The sequence below is a fragment of the Triturus cristatus genome, chromosome 1_2 (assembly GCF_964204655.1).
Source record: "Triturus cristatus chromosome 1_2, aTriCri1.1, whole genome shotgun sequence".
Lineage (NCBI taxonomy): Eukaryota > Metazoa > Chordata > Amphibia > Caudata > Salamandridae > Triturus > Triturus cristatus.
The window spans coordinates 379,852,107-379,868,710 of record NC_140580.1 but is presented as its reverse complement, the minus strand read 5'-3'; the positions used below and the strand labels follow the sequence as shown (position 1 = coordinate 379,868,710).

The window sequence follows — 16,604 nt, the reverse complement described above, 5'->3', positions numbered from 1 at the left end:
CATAAAAAATACAATAGACACATAAAAATCACAGTTACAAGAAGCCAGTATGAAAAACATAAGAATATAAAAAAGGGCATAAATTTCCCATAATAAATTATCTAAAAAAGAATTAAACAGCTACTGACAATCTCTTGCAGCGAATGAGCCAGGACCACTTTAAAAATTTCGCAATTCCACACACAAAAAGGGGGGAAGTGTCCGTCGTTAAAATGCGCAGGGCCTCAAGGTGACTACGTGTGCCCATATTGCGACAGAGGGGTTTCAACCAGACACCCCTGGGCCTTGCATAATCCGGGCAAGCAAATAAAACGTGTACAATAGTCTCAACCTTGCTAGGGCAACATGCACAATTGGGAGAAATGCGGGGCACAGGTGACCAACTCGATACCAATGCACCTAGGGGGAGGCATCCAACTCTGAATTTGAAATAAAGGGCTCGGTCATAAGGGAGAGTTATCAAGTCCAGGTAGGGTTCAAAAGCCACAGTGTCTTTAATTTGCAAAAAGGCGACAGTCGACTTGCAGTGGTTGGAGGTTGTATTTAGCCGCTCCGCACACCAGTTCCAATAATGCGCCTTGACAACTTCTTTTGTAGGGGCTGAACGTGATGACCAGCAGCCTCCTAGACCGACATTCTCCAAAAGCTTTTTGGTATCTCTAAGCCACTTTATTTTGGCCCAGCCCCCCAGACTCATAATTTCTCCCAAGGCATCAGCATAAGATTTCAATTCTTCACCCCTCCAGATTCTTGTCCATAACAAAAGCGGGCGAAGCTGGGCCTGGTCTTTAATATTTTTGCAGCCCATGTCCAACCGGACAGGTACGGATGGAGTACTCAGGGGAACGGAGATAAGAGATTTCAATAACTTACTCTCCGCTGTCTCTAGATCTTTCAAACAGCAATGGCCCCACAGTTCTGCCCCATACAAGGCTGATGACACTACTTTAGCCTTGTAAATGTCAACTACTGGGGTGAGTGATCTTCTTGGAGAGGCCCTGAACTCCCTCATAAGGGCACCTCCCACTCTCCTATGGCTGAGGACCATTTTATCAATATGACTAGCCCAGGACATCCTATCCGTAATCCGGATACCCAGGTAGTCAAATTCGGCTACTTTCTCTAGGGGTGTCGAATTTAGAGTCGGGGGGCGGCCCAGTTTCTTAGGAGGATTTAGGACTAGATATTTTGTTTTATCCACGTTTATTGTTAATCCTCTTGCATCACAGAACTCCTGAAATCGTGTTAGTAATTTCTGGAGACCTTGAGGGGTCTTCGAAATCAGGAGCGTGTCGTCCGCAAATAGCAGGGTGGGGATCCGGACTCCACCGAGACAGGGGGCGTCGGCTGGTTCTTGCTGGAGATGTTTTACCACCCCATTCACATAAAGTGAAAATAGGGTTGGAGCCAAAACGCAGCCCTGCCTTACGCCCCTAGAGACTGGAATCTTCTCAGTAAGTTCACCGTTTTTACCCCAGCGGACCTGGGCAAAGGTATGGGCGTGAAGGTTGATAAGAAGTGACAAGATGTAAGGGGGTAAGCCCAGCTCGAGAAGTACCCTCCAAAGATCCTCTCGGGGGACTAGGTCAAAGGCAGTCTTCAGGTCTATAAAGGCCAAATAAAGGCTGCCCTTGCCCAGTTCCACCACCTTCCACCCCAGTAATATCAGCCTAAACACCTGCTCAATTGTCCCCATTCCGACCCGAAAACCTGCCTGAAAGTCTGAAAGAATTTTATTCTCCTCCACCCAATGGAGGATCCTTCCGAGGATAGCTTTACCTGCTATCTTTTGGGTGGAGTCGATCAGACTTATGGGTCGGTAATTACCTGGAGCTTCCCTGCACCCTTTTTTATAAACTGGGACCACCACCGCCCCTTTCCAGGATTCAGGTACTGCCCCTCCCATCATGATGTCGTTAAGTAGCGCTGCTATGACCCGTGCCCATTCAGCTGGGTATGCCCTCATAAGGTCTCCCGGGAGGCCATCGGGACCCGCAGCCTTGCGTGGGGCTACCCACCCTATAACCCCCTCAAGTTCTAGCGGAGTAAAGAGGTCGTAGGCATGAGGTTCAATTATATGCGTAAGAGCCATCCCCGCATTACAATCCCCTTCTGGAGGGAGGTATAAAGACCCAAAGTGCTTTACCCAGCTTTGTGGCGGGATGTTACAGGGTCTCATAAGTGCATCGGGGTTTTTCCGTGCACTTATAAGTTTCCAAAATGCCCTTGGGTCTCTACTTTTGCTGGCCTGGAGCAGGTCATCCCAATATTTATCTTCCCACTCCCTCCTGGCTAGTTTAAGAGAGTTATTGTAGGCCCTCCTTGCTTCCTGTATCTCAAGACGGGACTTAGCTTTAATCGCCTCAACTAACTTAGCCTTAAGAACCCTACATGGTTGGGAATACCAACCCTCAGGGGTTTTTTTAGAGAGTTTATTACCCAATTTATTATGATGAAGGGTAAAGACATTAGTCAAGGCATCAGTCAGGGAGACAAAGAGCCCACTCACTCTACCCACACCTTCCGACGATGTTCCAAGGTTTAGTACTGTATGGTTTAGGAGAGATTTTATTTCTTCTACCTTCCCCTCTGATAAAACCAGTTTGGCCCATTTAATTCGCCTGCCACAAGGGGAGACTTCCGATACCTCAGGTGGTGCTGCTACTTGGTTTATAGGGACCTTACTTGAGTGACGCCACCACTGAGCCATACTTAAAGAAAGCAGGTTATGGTCGCTTTCAACCGAGGGGACCACCTGCATGTCCCTTACATAGGGCCAAAGACACACGTCTACTAAAAGATAATCTAACCTAGAGGTATGTCCGGGCCTATTATACGTGTGAGCACCCAGCCTATCCGAGGGTGTCCTCCCATTAACAGCCCTTAGATTGAATTCAAGGCTCAGGGAGTATAACTGAAGCGCCACTTCTGACCACCTCTTGATCGGTGGGATTTCCAGAGCCGGAATCCCCCACCTAGTGTCCTCCTCTTCTTGGTCGAGGGAGACGTCCGAACCCAAAGGCTCGAACGTACAGTTCATGTCACCTGCAACCAGTGTACAAGACTTATGTGGGGTGTTGTTTAACAAAGTCTCGAGTAATGATATTATAGGAGACTTTCTCCCGCCCACGGTTCCCCGGGCATAAACATTATAAACGTTTAAAACAACTCTCCCCCTTCGGTCTATTAAAGTTATGTTTTGAATGTCAGGAGAACCTGTGGGGAAATCCATAATTCTGCAATCGAGAGATGCCGCAACCCAGATAAGGAGGCCACCGGCTGGGCGCCCCCTCCCTGAAGTTGAGACATGCGCAGAGGAGAAATAGGAGGAAAAACCCACCCTGTGGACCGGCACACAACTCCATGTCTCTTGAAAGAGGCACAGAGAGTGCTCGTCAACCTGCGTAGTAAAGTCAGCCAGGGGCAGCTTTCCTGCAATCCCCGCGACATTCCAGCTGAAAACCTTAAAGACAAGGTCCGTCACAGCCGGAGTGCTGCAGGGCACCGGAATGTCCCCGCCTGTAGAGCTCCTCGGGAAAACGTGAGGACAGCAAGGGTCTTGCAAGGTGGGTGTAAGGTCACCTATCCCACTTGCAGGCTTACTTTTGCTAAGTGATAATATTTCCACTGAATCTACTCTCTGCCCAACTTCCAGTCAAATGGGTCCCGCTGAACACAAATGTTTCTCCCTGGAGTCCCCTGAAAACCCATTCCTATTCTGATCAAGAACAGGGGGACTTAAGCCTCGACCGGTAGAGTCAATGATTTGCCTGGGGTAAAAGAAGGAAAGGTCTACCACTTTAACCCCCGGGACCCCCATATTAGGAACAGGGGTACAAATTGATGGTACCACTCTTGGATCTTGGAAATTTACAATTATACAGTCCCCCTCCTGTGTTTTTTCTCCGTGTCCAACCCAGTCCACTCTACGAACACTCAGTATAATGCCATCCACACCTAGCGGGATTGGCTTATTTGCCTTTAGCCAGTGGATACACTTATTCTTAAGTGATTGATGATTTTCCCACTGGCCGTCTTTTAAAGGAGGCACATTAAACATGACTGCCGCAAAGGGTTGACAGTCTGGTGGAAGATTTACTGGGGGAATTTGACTCACTTGTTTGCTTGGGGCAGGTGTAAGGGTCGATCTGGTGGTAGGATGGGGGACGGACCTAAGGGATTTCTCTAAGGCTAACCTGCTAGAGTTGGTGCAAGCCCCTTGTTTTTTAGGAATTTCCATTATACGACTCACTACCTGTGGTTGCTTCTGTCGGGGAGACTTAGGTTTATTTTTATCGGGCACTATCTGGGATTGAGGACCCTTTTGCAAAAGTCCTGCTTTGGGACTTGGAATGGATGTGGAAGCTGTAGTAGTTGGGCTATTAGAAGCTCCCTTCTCACAACATAGTGGATGCTTAGAGGCTCCCTGAGATGAAGGCACGTTTCCGGTTGCGACCAGGTTCTTAGCTTCGGTCACTCTACTTGTTTGTTTAACTGCTACTTTAAGTGCGTGAAAGCCGTCAAGGGTTGATTGCTCGAGTTTGTCGATCCTATCCCCAAGGCCTTTGACTTGAGTTAGCAACGGATTCAAGAGTCTATAAACCTTCTCAAGAATATTTCCTACCGTTGCTAAGTCCGTAAACTTTAAAAGTTTCGCGCTATTTGGGCCAGAGTGTGGCTCCTCAGGAGAGTTTACAACATCCCCGGGTATGGCCAGTTTATTCGCCACAGCTTTGGCCCTTGAAGTTCTCATACCCACTCCAAAAGGCTTTCTTGAATTTTGATAAAGCGCGGCCTGTCTAACTGGGCAGCCCCTTTTACGTTTACGAACCTTTTTGCTTAAGGGCCTATTCTCCTGTCTAATGATGGTTGTTTGGGAATTATTAGGGGACCTATCTATCTCCCCTACTGGTAATCCCAAGAGCGAGGTGGACGAAAATAGAGGATCCACAACAGTAGTGGGTTCACTTGGGACATTGATGGATGATGCAATCTGTTTACCAAGACCATCTGGCTCCATGGTGACTATTGGAAAAAGAGCAGCCAAACTTTCTAGCCTTCCTATATTTTGTTCAATGTCGACCAACTGGGGTGGGTTTAAGGAAGTACCAAAAACACTAGGCGCAATATCGTCCTGGGACTGGGTACTTGCAGTTATAAGTGATGATTGAGCATCGCCCCCCAGGGATGAACGTCTCGAAGGGAGGTAGACCTCAGATAAACGCCGCTCAGACATTTCAATCTCCTTATCAATCACCGCCGCCACCCTGGTAATGAAGCGGTCCATAGATCCAATAATGGGGCTTACTGTATTTGGCCCCCTTACGCCTTCATTCCTTAACAGTTTACCAGAACGGGTAGACATAGTTTAGTAGGTACGAAACCGGAATATGTACTCACAGGTCTAGCAGAAACAAGGGACGTGGCCCAGCCCAGCCTCCTCCTGCCTCTGACGGCCACAGACGGCCCGCCCTCTGCCCGGCGACGCCCGCGCGCGTCCCGCGACGCGGGGGAAGCGTCTGTTGATGTAGCGCCTCCGGGCGCGCTTCTCCGGCGGATGTGGGCGGGACGCCGAGTGGACGCTGGGGGCTGTAGTCCTCCTCGCAGGCGGCCTCGATTGAACTGGAGGCGGCGTAGCGGACTGTCAGCGACAGTGCAGGGAGATGGAAGGTGCTCTGCCCCTGACCCCAAGAGCCAGGTAAGAGGTGCTGCGTTGGACTGTGAGGCTCTGAGGGCTGTGGATTTGAAAATCTCTCCCCAGTCGCAGTGTTTGGAACCCTTATAATTCCACAGAGTGTGCGTAGGAATCTCTGGTGTCTCTTGAGCTGGTTTGGATTCTCAGTATGTAGAGGTTTAATACTCTTGCAGCCTGTCCACTAGAGGAGGTCCGGAAGTTTCAAAGCGCAGCGGGTGCCAGTGTTTTCACGGCGCCTCCACCGGCGCTTCTGCAGGGTAAAAGAACACCAAATGGCACCCTACAGTCCGCTAGGCCTCAGGGAGGTGACATGCTGTATTCCGCAAAATTGATAAGTGTTATGGGGAGGATTAGGAAAAGTGTTTTGAATGCCAGAGGAACTGATAGAAAGAAGGCCAGGGCACGTTGAAAGCTGTAATGCCATAGAAAGCAGTGCTTTTGAATTGATGGGTAGATTCACTGAGACGTTCAATAGCTGATGTTGAGTGATATGTAGAAGGTTTGTTTGTGTACCCGGTATTAGAATTGCAATGTTGAGAGCTTCATTGAAGACAGTGGAGTAGCTCTGGGCTTGTATTGGCTGGTATAAGCCAGGAGCTCCAACATTCTAGTGTTTTTCTTCATGTTTCTCCCTTTTTAATTTGGAACATTCTACCCTCAGTAGGTGAAATGTTCTACTCTCCCCACCCTTGTTACTCCCTTTTACAACTACCTCAGAACGTTTGTGTACACTGCCTTTCATATCCCTCTTTGATATACTGCTACTATGCATTTTTTATTTACACTTTATGTAACTTGCATACTTGCTGCTATTTTCTTTACTTTTCCCACTGTATTTCATTTACTCTTTTTACTGTCATTATATGTTTTTATCTACTCTCTATGTACCTCATGTTTTTGGTGTTGTACCTACTCTGTAAATTGCTAAGTTGTCATGAACGCAAGCGATAAGATGCCATGTCCGTTCACTACTTCAGGGGAAAACTGTGCATCTACTCTCCCCACCAGAGAAAGTCCCTGCCATAACTACCTCCTAACTTTTGCATTCACATATCCTACTGTCTATCGGATTCCTCTCTTATATAATGTTACCATGTATCTTTATCGACATTTTATGTAACTCGGGAATTGTCTGCAATTTGTTTACATATCCCACTGCATACCATTTACTATTTTTACCTTTACCATATTTGTATCTACTCTCTATTTACCTCATGTTATTGTTTTGATGCTTACTCTGTAGCGCACTCTGATACCTTCGGGTCAAGTTCGCGCTATATAAAACTCATAAATACATAAATAGCCCTTTTGCCTCAGGCTACACTGGTTGGCCGGCGGCTCGGGCCTATAACTCTGGTTCAGGGCCTTTAACAACCGGTGTAGCCATTGGGACCCGATTATAATGCAAATGATAATGGTGTCAGCAACATTATGGGAATGTGTGAAGGGAGCAGGAAACTGCTGGCATGGACAGAATGGATATATGTCACAAGATGTTTGTTGCCAAAACAGCTCCAGTGTTGTGTTATGGACCAGCTGTTTCCCTATAGCTTCCTCTCTCTCGAAGGGGAAGGAAAAGTAATTTCGTGTAACATTACTGAGATGGTTGCGTATTCATATATACGTATTTATGTCTGTATTTGTCTATGTTGGTCTCCCTGAATACGTTTGTGTGTGTGTAATTAGATTGAGTGTGCAGTTTGTGTAGGGTACAGTTTAAGCATTGCAATAGGGCTTGGTGGGAAGCCACGGGGAAGTTACCTCGACAGACACCTACCCCCTGCCAGCCACAGCACAAATGTCTTCCCGCAAACCGCTGATGACTGCACATAATCAACAGAATATCCCTTACCTTTTACCCTTGAGCTCCGGCAGTTTCCCAGCAGTCAGGGCAGCAAGTCCCATGGCGCCGGCCGCATCCACGGTGGCCCTTTCACACTCCAGCAGCCGGAGCATGGAAAGCAACACATCTTCCTCCCTGGCGGCAAAAACGAAGGGAACAGTGAAGGCAAACAAAATGGCGGGTTTCAAAACGTCATCATGGAAAGGTTGGAAAGCATGACAACTCACTACTATAATGCAATGCTATTGCTATTCCAACATGATCGGTATTTGCTTGTATGCATTCGGGTACATTTTCTTCCAGAAGTGTTGTATGTAATTATATATCAGTAAATAGAGCCTTAGACATTGGAAGTGAGTGCACATGCAATCAGACAGGGGGAGGAGGGAATAACTTCTCTCTGCATTTAGTCTTGGTATGGCATGCGTCTACTGTAACATGCTACTCCTTTAAGTACAAACACACAGCTTGGCTCTGCACTATCTGAGGAAGGTGCAAAAGGTACTGGGAGAAGCCAGCAGAATGATCGTTACTAGTATCCAACTTGGCACCAATAATGGTGCCTGCAATAATATGCAGGTTACTCTGTGACCGAACAGGTTTAAAGAGTCTGACTTAGTAAGAGGAGGCCTGGATAATGACTGATGGACCAGAATCCAAAATGTCCTCAAAGATTGAACAGAAGGTGGGATGCACCAACCGATCAATGTTGATAGCACTATAAAGTAGACATGTATTTAGGGTTGGATGAGCTCTGTAAGAACTGTAAGAACTCAATATTTGCAATATTTAAACTCATTTAGTTTTCACACAATCCTGAATAATACCACAAATATATTGAAAGCACGACAGACCCGCCAAGGCGCCCCTTGGAAATTTTGAGATACTTGCATGCACACCACTGTTCTGTGGAAAAACGAGCTTTGTGCTAAATGAAACTCAGTGAGAGACTGGGCTTAAATGGAAAACATTGGGGCAATAAACTCAAACCTGTGGGACTCACAGGTCACAGGAGACCAGCTTGAAGTCAACCCATCCAGGCTCACACAAATCTCTCAGAGTCAAAGGATGCAAACTAGTCGCTGATGATGCGGAAGCACCTACCACCTTCAACAAACTGTCCAGAAATTTCCGGCAATTCAGAGTGCCAGGGGTGGTGGAATGTTCTGATAAAACAACCATTGCTCCGTCTCCACAATCAAGGACTTCCGACAGACTGCTTCAAAAATCCAAATGAGCCATCTCAATCCACTGGGATGCTCAGAAATCAAATTAAGATTCTCTGTCACATTTGAGTTAAGTGGCGTAATGCAAAATGATACCCCCGCCCCCCTGAAAAATGGGATGAGGGTCCTCAGAGTCTCCCATATCTCACAGATATTCATTGACCTTGGTTGAATGGGGGGGCATGAAGGATTGGGGACTCCCAGTAGGATTGGTGTACCTCCTGCTCTGCATGGGCCCGCGTTACGCCCCTTTGTGAGTTTCTAGAAGACTCTGTAGCTCAGTTTTTACGACCATTTCGGAATCTTTGGGGTAGGTGGGAATGACAGAAACCAAATGATAACCGGCCAAGGTGCAAGGGATTTCCAGCAAATGTTTTTGTATCAATGGCACATGATTCTTCAGTCTGTTGGGTATCAAGGATTCAGCATAGAGTCGCTGAGTGGCTCAAAAAAAACAAGGCGTAAGATTTCACTACATTCCTTCATAGGACAACTAAAGCAATGGTATACTAACTACAATGACATTGTTAGGGTTTTTATAACTGATTGGTTCCTGGTATGAAGAAAGCTTGCCAAATAAATGTACGTTTTTTAATGAACTAGTATTTTGGGAGAGCGCCATATATTTGTTCACGCTCGTTTTACCCCGTTTGCACCTGATGATTTATATTAATTAAGCAATACAATTTTGTGGCTATGGTTAGGCTTGCACTCTATGGAATTAATTAAAACATTAACACCTTAGTGTCCGATTATATTAGCTCTTAGGATTCAGTATTATCCCCACTGTTGCACATAACGTTATCAAATGTCTCCATAATACTATGTTGCTATGAGGTTATTATGTTATGTTTCCCGTTGAATGTCCTATGGTGACTCTTGTTCATTCTCTCGCCTATACTTCCAGACATATGTCGACAATAATGGACATTTTACTTGTCGCACTTGTACTATGTTGGGCCTCATGTATGTACTCTGTGGGCCCGATTCACAGAACTAACTTAAGACAAAATCCTAAACTTAACCCCATTTTGGTATTCACAGAAGGCACTTACTCATTTTGGTATTCACAGAAGGCACTTACTCATTGATGAGTAATTGCCTTCTGTGAATACCAAAATGAGTAAGTGCCTTCTGTCAATACCAAAATGAGTTAAGTACCTTCTGTGACTACCAAAATGGTAGTAAGTTTAGGATTTTGCCTTAGGTTAGTTTTGTGAATTGGGCCCTGTGTTTCTATGCCGACTGTCTCCTACATTTTTTTTAAATGTCATAAATATTTGGAACAAACTTTAAAAAAAAAAGATTGTACACCAGAATGTTGAGCAAATGCTAACATACCATCGAATAATTTGCAGGTGCAGTTCATATTTTTAATTTTGACATAGAAAAGAGGCTAAGAGGTTGTTAATCTAGCGTCCTAAAAATACCCCAGTACTGTTGCACTGACTGAAGACAGGTGAGTTACATTGACTCTAGCGGAACAGAAGGATCTCTGAGTTAAACGCTCGATTTGGTATCTACTGTCCCACAATTCACAAGTTTGAATCTGAAAATGGCCAACTCTGCCCTCCATCTTCTTGAAGTTGGTAATTCAACCACCTTTAACCTAAGGGGTTTGCATTAGAGCAGATCTATGACCTACTTTCTTTAGCTGTAGATAGTTCATTTAGATGTGTTGTTAATAAGGGTTTACACATGGCAGCTGTGCATATGCCTCCAGTGCTGCTTAATTTGAGCCAGTGGTTTCCGGTGCTTGGTACAGCCACTTAATTCTCAACACCGGTACTTATGACAGCCCACCACATGGGGTGCTGTTTGTCTTATTTTGAGATGAGCACAACAACAGAGAGTTAAACAATTCAATATACATAAAAAATGAATAATGCCTGCTACCCATGCCGTCCTTCTAGCCTTGGGTGGCCTGGAATAGTCCGAATTGTCACACTTATTGGAGTGCGATGACTTTTTATACAAATTAGTCACTACATGCCTTACACTTTTGATATTCTAGTGGTGAAAACAAAGCACTCTGTCTGTTCTAGTGGTGATGACAAAAATCTGCTCTAGTGGATGCGACACAACAGTCTGTCCGTTCTAGTGGTGAAGACACAGCAGTTTGTCTGTTCTAGCATTGACAAAACAGCAATCTGTTTTTTTGTTGACAACACAGCATTCTATTCGTTCCATTGGTGACAACACAGCAATTTGTTCTAGTGGTGACGATAAAACAATGTAATGTGTCTGTTCTAGTGATGACGACACAGCAGTCAGTCTGTTTGTGTGGTGACGGTACAGCAACCTGTCAGTTCACATGGTGATGACACAGCAATCTGGTTGTTGTAGTGGGGACAACAGTAATGTGTCACAATTCGTATGGTGACTACACAGCAATCTTTCTGTTCTAGTGGTGACAATATAGCAATCTGACAATATAGCAATCAATCCCATGTACTATTTTATAAATGCTGGGTGATACCAATATTCTGTAGCTGATTGAGACATAGTTTATTACCAACAGATGTGTCCATGACGCAGTGTTGACAGCTGGACTGGTATTTTTCTGATGGGCTGCAGGATAGGGGGGCTTCTGCAGAGCTGGGTGGGTTGCCACAGCCAACTTTGACAACCATGATGACAGTGACATAGAGAAAGTCAAAGAGATTCCGTTTTGTCCTTTTACGGCTGTATGGTGTATAACAGGAGATGGGGGTGAAACTCCCTCGCCAATTTGGTTGAGGCAAAGAGAAACAGAACTCTGTGGGTTGCCTGCGAAATATTCAACTCAAATATAACCAACTAATGTTGTGATGCCATTGAATGATGGACCTCAACATTTGCTTTTTACGACTTAATCGACTTTGCCGATTAACTAAGTCAGACTCTGGTTTCAACATGTTCCTTCTGGACAAGAATCAAGGCCAAGGCACAACATCGGGTGCTCCTTGCGCTGTATCATATCCATATGGAATACCAACTGACCACACCATTAGTTTTTGTGTCTAAAACATTACATTGTTTATTTTACCCCATCTGGCAACTGAAACACACACTGTGAAGGCTCTCCTTGATCCAACTCTATACTCTTTTCTCCGCTATTTCCCAATGTGACCCACTGCTGGAAAAACCTACTGACCATTTGATATCTAAGAAGCAGTCAATTAAAATTCTCATTCTGAGTTCAGTTGCAAACAAAAGAGTTTGTCATCATACTAAATACACAGAATGTTTAGGTGATACAAGATAACAAACATAGGGGCATATGTATCAAGCCCTTTTTCCGTTCGCAAACGGGCCAATTCTCAGAATCGGCCCATTTGCAAACGGGAAAAGGCCTTTTGGGATGTATCATCCCCAAAGTGCATCGTAAAGTAGAGAATCGCAAACTTTGCGATTCTCTATTTTGCGATTGCATTTAAGGAATCGCAAATTGCGATTCCTTAAGTGCAATGTATGAAGCACAGAAAAAGTGCGATTTGGCCTTAAGGAATCGCAAATTACCACCAACTTCAAGTTGGCGGTAATTTGCGATTTCTTTGAAAAATTCACTTTTTTCATTTTTCAAAGTGCCATGTGCCGCACATACATTCCCTTAGGGCATGTATGTGCGCGCACAACATGTGCATACATACATATTTCAGGGGTGCAACAGGTGTCCTTTGGGCACTCTGGCACCCTTGAAATTGCATTCTCATTTTGCGATTCTCAAATTGCGAATTGCAAATTGAGAATGTCTTCCCATTCATTCCTATGGGCTAGCCCATTCATTCCTATGGGCCTCCAAGCCCATAGGAATGAATGGGAAGGTATTCCTTAATTGCGATTCGCAATTTGCGAATCGCAATTAAGGCATGCCAAGGAATCGCAAAATATTTGCGAATTTTTTATTACATCCTGTTTTGCGATTCTCAAATAGCGATTCTCTAAAAATCGCTATTTGAGAATTGCAATAACAGTATTTGATACATATGCCCCATAGTAACCCAACGGTGCTAAAATATTAAAAGCCTGACACTTCACCTGAAGTCCTGTTTACCTCATGGCTCGCCTCTCATATTACAGTTATTTTACTCGGGAAGGGACGTTGACTCACTGATACACATCTTGGGCTTAAGGAAACTGGGACATCGCTCAGGATAAGTCCGAGAGAAGTCTTGGCTCACTTCATAAGTATAGGAAGGCTTCTGCATCAAACTGCAGCTGTAGCCCTCCACATGCTTCATTTTTAACTCCCAACCCAAGTGACTCTCTTCCACCTCGGCACCAGCTCACTGAACCCAATAAAAACATGAAAGGGGATTCAGCATGGGTCGATACTGGACCATTGTTCAAGACGGGAGACATACACACCCGTGTCATACACCCATACACACAAATAAAAAACTCATGAGAAATGCAACTCATAATCCGTAAACAAGCCAATGCTACTGTGAATACTGTCCAGACTGGAAACCACTGGCCCACTATGGCCCTCATTAAAAGGGTCCCACTAACCCTCCTGGTAACTTCAGCTCCTCAGGATTACTGACACCCACCGAAAGAAGTGGGAACTCCGGAGGGCCCCTGCCACTAGGAGAATATTATAAGCAGGATCTGAGGGCGCCCTTAGAGATGGAGAACTACTGGGGGAGTTGGTAATTCAGTAATTCTGGGTCCAGTTCCCCTTCTATATCGTACCTTCTTCCCAGATCATCACAAAGAGGTTGCGGATGCTTTCAGCCAATGACATCCCTGGGTGAAAATAAATGGGTCTGCAGTGTTCCTGTGGACCTCACATGAATATTAAACTTGTGATAAGGGCCTAATGGTGTAATAGGGTTACCTCGGCTGGGGCAGTCATTCACTAAAATGGCCGCCCTAATAGGGACTGCACTGACTTCTCCAGCTCATAAGCCAAGGTCTTCCTCAACCATGATTTTGTATATAGGAGGGAGATACATGGCAGGAATTTCACACAATCAGCCTTGAAGCAGGAACTGAAGATCTCCACCATCAGGATGGAGACAGAGAGGTTGAGTTTCCACACTATAACCTTAGCTGTAAGCACCAGCGGGGTGCTGACTGGCTGTTCCCTTAGAATCTGTTTGCTAGAGTACTGGAAACAACTGCGTCAGAAGCGCGTGCATCTGTAATGGTGGAGACTTGGCACGGTCTTTGGGAATCCTTCAAAACATTGCTCTGTATTTTGAATTCCCAACACAGGACTACTGTTTGCATGTTCCAAGTTATGCTCAACGCGTATTGTATTACAGTATTAAAATGCCAAAAGCATTAAAACAATCCTCGTGAAAAAACTCTGTTGTATACAGAGGAAGGCATATTAACTTTAAAGAGCATAAACCCTGGAGGTTTGAAGATATATCTAAGCGACTGTTCGGATTGCATCCGATGCATCTGGAAATGCAATGCATTCACTTTTTTTTTAACAAGTAATATATCTGGATTTCCAACCAGCCTGTTGCCTTTAATTCCTGAGTGCAAGGTACCGCGATCTTCATGCACCTCAATTACACCAAAAGAACTTAACTAGTTGTTTGCAAGATTCTGGCATGCTTAATTTGTGCTGGTGTTGCCAGTGATGGCCACCAGGGCTTACTTTCCATCATAAGGCTTTGACTGAGAGCAAGAGAGAGAATGGCAGAAGAGGGAGAAGGGATGTGGAAGAGAAAGATATGAAAAAAATGAGTGTCCTACACACTGCTGCACGTCTCATCCAGGGCCTGAAGAAATATGATTAAATCACCCCCAATCATGATGGAACTCCATTGGCTCCCTTTGCCAGCTCGCACCATCTTCAAAACCAGCTGCAACATTTGCAAAGCTATTATAACCAACACACTTGCCTATCTTTCAGACAAGTTCACAATCTCTGGTGGGACTCTGCACACCCACAGCCAGGACACCATCATACTGCAGATTAAGAAATGTAAAAAAGAAAAAACAAGATAACAGACGTTTTCCATCTGTGCACTCTGATCTGGAACAACATCCCCATGTCCATTAGGACCACTTCAAACTGCTCCTTGAAGACTCCCCTTTTTAAAGAACCTCACATCACAACACATTGACTAAACACAACCCAGCTTCCTCTTCTCTTACCCGTTGACTTTAAGCTTGTCCCTGATCATGTATATCTCTCAGCTGCCTTTTGGCTATGTCTGTGCTATTTAAATAGCATATACGTACATATATACGTATAGACAAAGGTAGAAAGCACGGGTGAAAAAAAGTGCAAGAGACAGGAAGTGAAGGATAGGGAAAGAAAGAGGCAGGAGGTGGAATTAGGACTAAAGATCTTTGGTATATGGCAACTTTAGCCTTCGCCAACTGTATGCTCCTGAGGAAAACTTTGAGCCACTACACTTTTTTTCATAATATATCACTTGCCACGGTTTGCCCTCTGGTAGTGCCGTATATACCCAGGAGCCAAGAAAGGCCTCAGGAAACTTTGGAAGTTAACAAACACATAACCACAAAGATTAGAATTCAAAACAATATCAATAAAACTCTTTTTAGTTGTACTGGTTTACCACACCAGAATTATTGCAGTAATATGTACATATTTATATAGCCTATTTTGTATTTTAGGTGATTATGAATAAATGTGTATATGTTTTGTTCCATAGCATTGGAGGACTAGTTATTGCATGTGGCTTTTTTTAAAAAAAAATTGTATTTATTGCTCCACAGCAGCATAGAGACAAAAAAAAAGAACAACAAAGGAATACAATGCAATAAATTTCACAAATTCATGTATGGTCACAAAATGCACCCCATATACTCAAACCAGTCTTGCGTTTTTTTGCCCCCTTGACAGAAAATAAACTTAGTTCTAAATTAAAAAGATGATAGATTTTAGCCCTCCATAGTTCAAATACAGGGGGTTCCATTTGGAGCCAATTAGAGGCAACACATAGCCGTGCAACTGTCATTGCGATAAAAATCAAATAACGATGATTGTATAATAAAGTGCCTGTGTCAGTTTCAGGACCCATCCCTAATAACATTATGGCTGGTGTGATCGTGAACGGTCTCCCAATAATTCTAGCCATAAACATCTCTATATCCGCTATAAATCTGGACAGTTTACAGCAATTAAAAAAAATATGCAGGCTATCAGCATTATCCCCCCGACAACAAAAACATTTTCCATCGTATCCTCCCCCCCATTTAAACATACGAGCAGGGGTATAATACAAATCAAAAACAGTTTTAAAAAATTGCACTTTCAAGCTAGCGGACATTAACACAGCCCGAGATCTAGCTATGGCATCCTCAATAGATATATTATGTACACCCAAGTTTCTAGCCCACTTGATGTTATGTTTCCCTAAATCATCTGTTCTATGTGATAGCAATATCTTATACAGGACCCCAATTTTCTCCTGCCGCCTTACAGCCTCTATAATTGAGTTAGGAGCGACTACAACCTTTCTCCGCATTAAATAATCCCGAACTTGAAGAAATTTGAAAAACTGAAAGTTAGGTAAATTGTAATATCTTCCCAATTCTTCGTACGACATAAGAGACCCCTCCTGGGAAAAAAGATCCCCTAATGTAGTAATACCTTTGTTCCTCCACACGTTAGCAGTGTTATCCCAGAAAATGGGAGGAAGGATCTTAGTGGCATTCATTGGTGTATAGTATGATAATTTCTCCAATAAACATAATTTCCGTATTCTCTTCCATACTTTAAAGGCTCCTTCCACCACTTTAAATCTAGTTCGCTTAAAATAACTACCATCTATCTCTTTAAACAGACAATGTCGGGCCTCAGATCCCAACAAGATCTAAAAAATCGAAGGGGCCTCGGCAATATTAGCCATTCCGTCCCCAGTCA

General features: G+C 44.3%; 1 protein-coding gene across 2 annotated transcripts in view; it reads right to left on the bottom strand.

Annotated features, from left to right (window-relative positions):
* LOC146867392 (uncharacterized) overlaps positions 1-16,604 on the bottom strand; it is a 171,780-nt gene that overhangs the window by 33,760 nt on the left and 121,416 nt on the right. For both annotated transcript variants that reach the window (XM_085605077.1, XM_085605083.1), the window contains exon 9: positions 7,548-7,673. In XM_085605077.1, coding sequence (XP_085461203.1) covers positions 7,548-7,673 — 126 coding nt within the window. The remainder of the gene's footprint in view (positions 1-7,547; positions 7,674-16,604) is intronic.